General features: G+C 54.2%; 1 protein-coding gene across 1 annotated transcript in view; it reads right to left on the bottom strand.

The window, feature by feature from the left end:
• The window catches only part of Grhpr (glyoxylate and hydroxypyruvate reductase), a 9,402-nt gene that overhangs the window by 4,518 nt on the left and 1,578 nt on the right, over window positions 1–3,306 (bottom strand). Inside the window, exons 3-6 of the mRNA XM_031377280.1 lie at window positions 2,445–2,517; window positions 1,837–1,953; window positions 980–1,068; window positions 1–90 (exon numbers count right to left, since the gene is read on the bottom strand). The exon at window positions 1–90 is cut by the window's left edge and continues 33 nt beyond it. Coding sequence (XP_031233140.1) covers window positions 1–90; window positions 980–1,068; window positions 1,837–1,953; window positions 2,445–2,517 — 369 coding nt within the window. The remainder of the gene's footprint in view (window positions 91–979; window positions 1,069–1,836; window positions 1,954–2,444; window positions 2,518–3,306) is intronic.

Here is a 3,306-nt window from a genome sequence, read left to right as displayed (position 1 = left end):
ACTCTGCTGCTTCCTGAGGCTTGGGCTGGCGCCCCGTGTAGAGAAATCTCTGGACACCAAACGGTTTCAGTCGTCGAGCAATGGCCTGACCTGGAGACAAGGAACCCATGGCTTGCTCCCACCTTCCAGAGGGCAAGTGCAGGTGACCCATAGAGGTATGTCCTTTTTCTGTCTTAGTGGAGCTTAGGCTGTCCCAGTGTGACTAGTCCCCAGCCAGTACCCTGCCCTCAGGGATCTAGAGGCAGTGCCACATTCTGTAGGAGGACTGGCTTACACTGGCTTCCCATGGTCCCAGTCATCTTGATGGTCACTTACTGACCTCCTCCAAGAACTGGATGTGGCATCTCTGAAGACAGGGGTTCAAGAGGTCCCCTCACTCCTTCTGAGCTTTCTACTTCTGGGAATGCAGCCTTTCCTCATTTGACTTTTGGTGGCATTGCCAGCTGCCAACTTGCCCCACAAGACCTACCAGAGTTTTTCATGCAGGCATATAGGTGTGGGCACTTGGGTTCTCAGACGTGAACACACCCCAGGTTACTGAACTCCTCCAAGAAGCTGCAAGGATTGCTGGCTGTCCAGACAGGTCACCTTCAGTTCCCACCCCTAGGCTGCCTCTGTTCAGGCAGGATGACAACACTCTAGCTCCCACCAGGCTTCTGAAGGGACAGCACCGAAGGAGAGGGGACCCTCAGCTGCTAACTCCAGAGTGGGAAGTAGCCCGCCTTCCAGAACCGGGGTCCAAGGTTGGTGCAGGCTTTCCCACAGTAGCTCAATTTCCACGGCCAGCTGAGCATCTTATAGCCTTTGTGCTAATTAGTAGAAGAACCCTGGCTCTCACAGGCTGCTCCTGCAAGCCAGAGTTGAGTTTGCCTTTTTATTCATTCAGCCACATGCACAGCCTCTCCAGAGGATACCTACTGTCCAGGCTTTGGGGTCTCAACCAAAAGGGAAAGCCAGGAGCGGGCAGTGGGAGCCTCACCTATGCGCCCCAGCCCCACAATGCCAACAGTGCTCTGCGAGAGTCCGTAGCCGCACATCCATAAGGGGCTCCAGGAGCTCCAGCCGCCACTGTGGGGAGAAGGGTGGTGAGAAGCCAGACCTTGGCAAGAGATGAGGGACCACACGGGACCCGTATCTGGAGCACTCTGAAGCTAAATCTGCTTCCAGGTTATAGGGCAAGAGTGGCTGACAAATGAATGGCTCTTTTGGAGCCAACAGGGACACGGGAAGTAAGGTCACCGGGGAGCTAGGAAGCGTAGGTGGAGGGAAGAAGGCTGACCTGCCTGAGGCTGCACCACTGAAGAGTGCAGAGCAAACTTAGACCTGGGGTTTCAGAACAAGTTCTAGACTCACACAACACAAAAGCTGGTCCCCAGGGTGCACACTGTGACCCTGCGTGGGCAGACTCAGGCTTCTCACCCAGAACCCTTGCACCTGTTGTGCCCACTGTGTCTCCCACATGATGCCCCTGGGCATTATCGAGAAAGATCCCTGCTCCTCACATTGAAGAGCCATGCTTCAAGTGTGGTGTGGTTGCCTTGACTCTCAAAGCTAGTCCTCTCTCGCTTGTCAACTTCAGCATCAGGGGTGTGCAGCCTTACACTCCCAGCTCCAGGATCCACACCACTGTTCCCAGGTCATCAGAGTTTGTTCCTCCCTTAGCCTCATCTGTCATGGCTTCCCATCCCATTCCCTTTAAATGCAGCTCTGCCTGTGCTTTAATTATTTTAGTTGAGCCCAGCTCCCTACTCCAGGGACAAAGCTTATCTGGAGCTAGCTGCCGATTGCTCAGGCCTCACTGCTGAGCACACCTGACTTGGCCAGGCATCCACTTACTTCTTTACTTCCTCTATGGCCTCTGGCAGCCGGCGGCAGGTGGTGAGTAGGAGGGAGACAGCGAGTTCTGCAGTGGCATCTGTCAGGACACCTGGTGTGTAGCCCACCCGGATCCCGCTAGGAAGCAAACATCTGGTTGTAACATCGGCCTCAAGCCCCTTCACCGGTGTCTCTCAATGGGTCATTACCATGATGTTCCTCTGACTGCCAGGAAGCTCAGAACTGTAAACGGCTCTCAATACCATCATATTGCCCACTGGGGAGTATATGAAAATAAAGGATCAGGGCTGAAAGTTTGCAGCGAGTGACTACCTAACTGTCCTGAACTTCTTCATTGGAAAAGGAAATAATAACGCTGGCCTTTTCCTCTTTCAGGGTATCACAGAGATCAGAAAGGATAGCAAGCACGTCAGGGTATGGTCACAAGTCACCACGGCTTCTAGCTGTCTGGGTTTAAGTGGCTTGTGCAGTTGTGGCTACTTAGCATGGGCCACCTGGCACTCTCTCGGAGGCACAGAACACCAGGCAAGCAGAGAGCTCCTCTTGCCTGCTCTGCTTCGGCCTCACCCCAGGCTGAAGGCCCGGTCCAGAGTCCCAGCTATACTCACCGCTTCTTGATTTCATCCAAAGCCAAGTGGTCCAACCCCACAGACAGGGTGCTGACGACTCTGAGGTTGGCTCCTGTCGTGTAAAAAACACGTGTCTGTCCTCGTGGAATTCAAAGCCATGCACTGGGTCCATCCCAGGAATACCTACTTCTCATTTCTTAGGTCCCTAGTTTTAATTACTGCCACCTACGACAGGAGCTCAGGGAGTGTCCTGTCACAGTCACAATACAACCTTTGGGTCTTCTCAGGGTCCTTACTCTCACACACCAGTGGCCTTGGGTCCCCTTTAGCCACATCAAAGGCCTCTCCCCATGGACACTCCAGAAGTGCTGAGGTGGCTGGGGTGTGACCTCATGCGCTCTCCTCTACTAAGCCTCTAATCAAGGCCAGGGTGAGAGTGGTTCTGCACTGACTCTGGCAGTCCTGGGTCTGAAGTGTTCCTTAAACTGCTACTGTATAACTCACAGGATGATGTTCACCCTATCCAGGAATGAGGCCTGGGGCCACAGCTGCGCGCACACCTGATAAGTACCTATCAGTCAGTCAGTGCTAGGCACAGACAGTGCTGGGCCCTCTGCCCTGCAGCACCCAGGCCCAGAGAGATCTCAAGGTCACAAAGCAGAGCACAGCAGAGAGGTTCAGAACCTAGGATACCCTCGTCCTTCCCCCAACCCCCATTCCCACTCAGGCAACACAAAGTCTTTGCCCTCTTAGAGCCTCCCGGGAACTTAAAAGCCAGATAGGGAACAAATGCCAAGTGGAGCTACTGCTGGGGACGCCCTCAGAAGACAGGGAAAGTACTACAGAGCAGCTCAAAGGCCGGCTGCAGCAAACTGGCATGCTCCCCCGACAAGACCTGCTC

This window comes from Mastomys coucha, unplaced genomic scaffold (genome assembly GCF_008632895.1).
Source record: "Mastomys coucha isolate ucsf_1 unplaced genomic scaffold, UCSF_Mcou_1 pScaffold18, whole genome shotgun sequence".
Lineage (NCBI taxonomy): Eukaryota > Metazoa > Chordata > Mammalia > Rodentia > Muridae > Mastomys > Mastomys coucha.
This window is presented reverse-complemented; position numbering and strand designations above follow the sequence as displayed.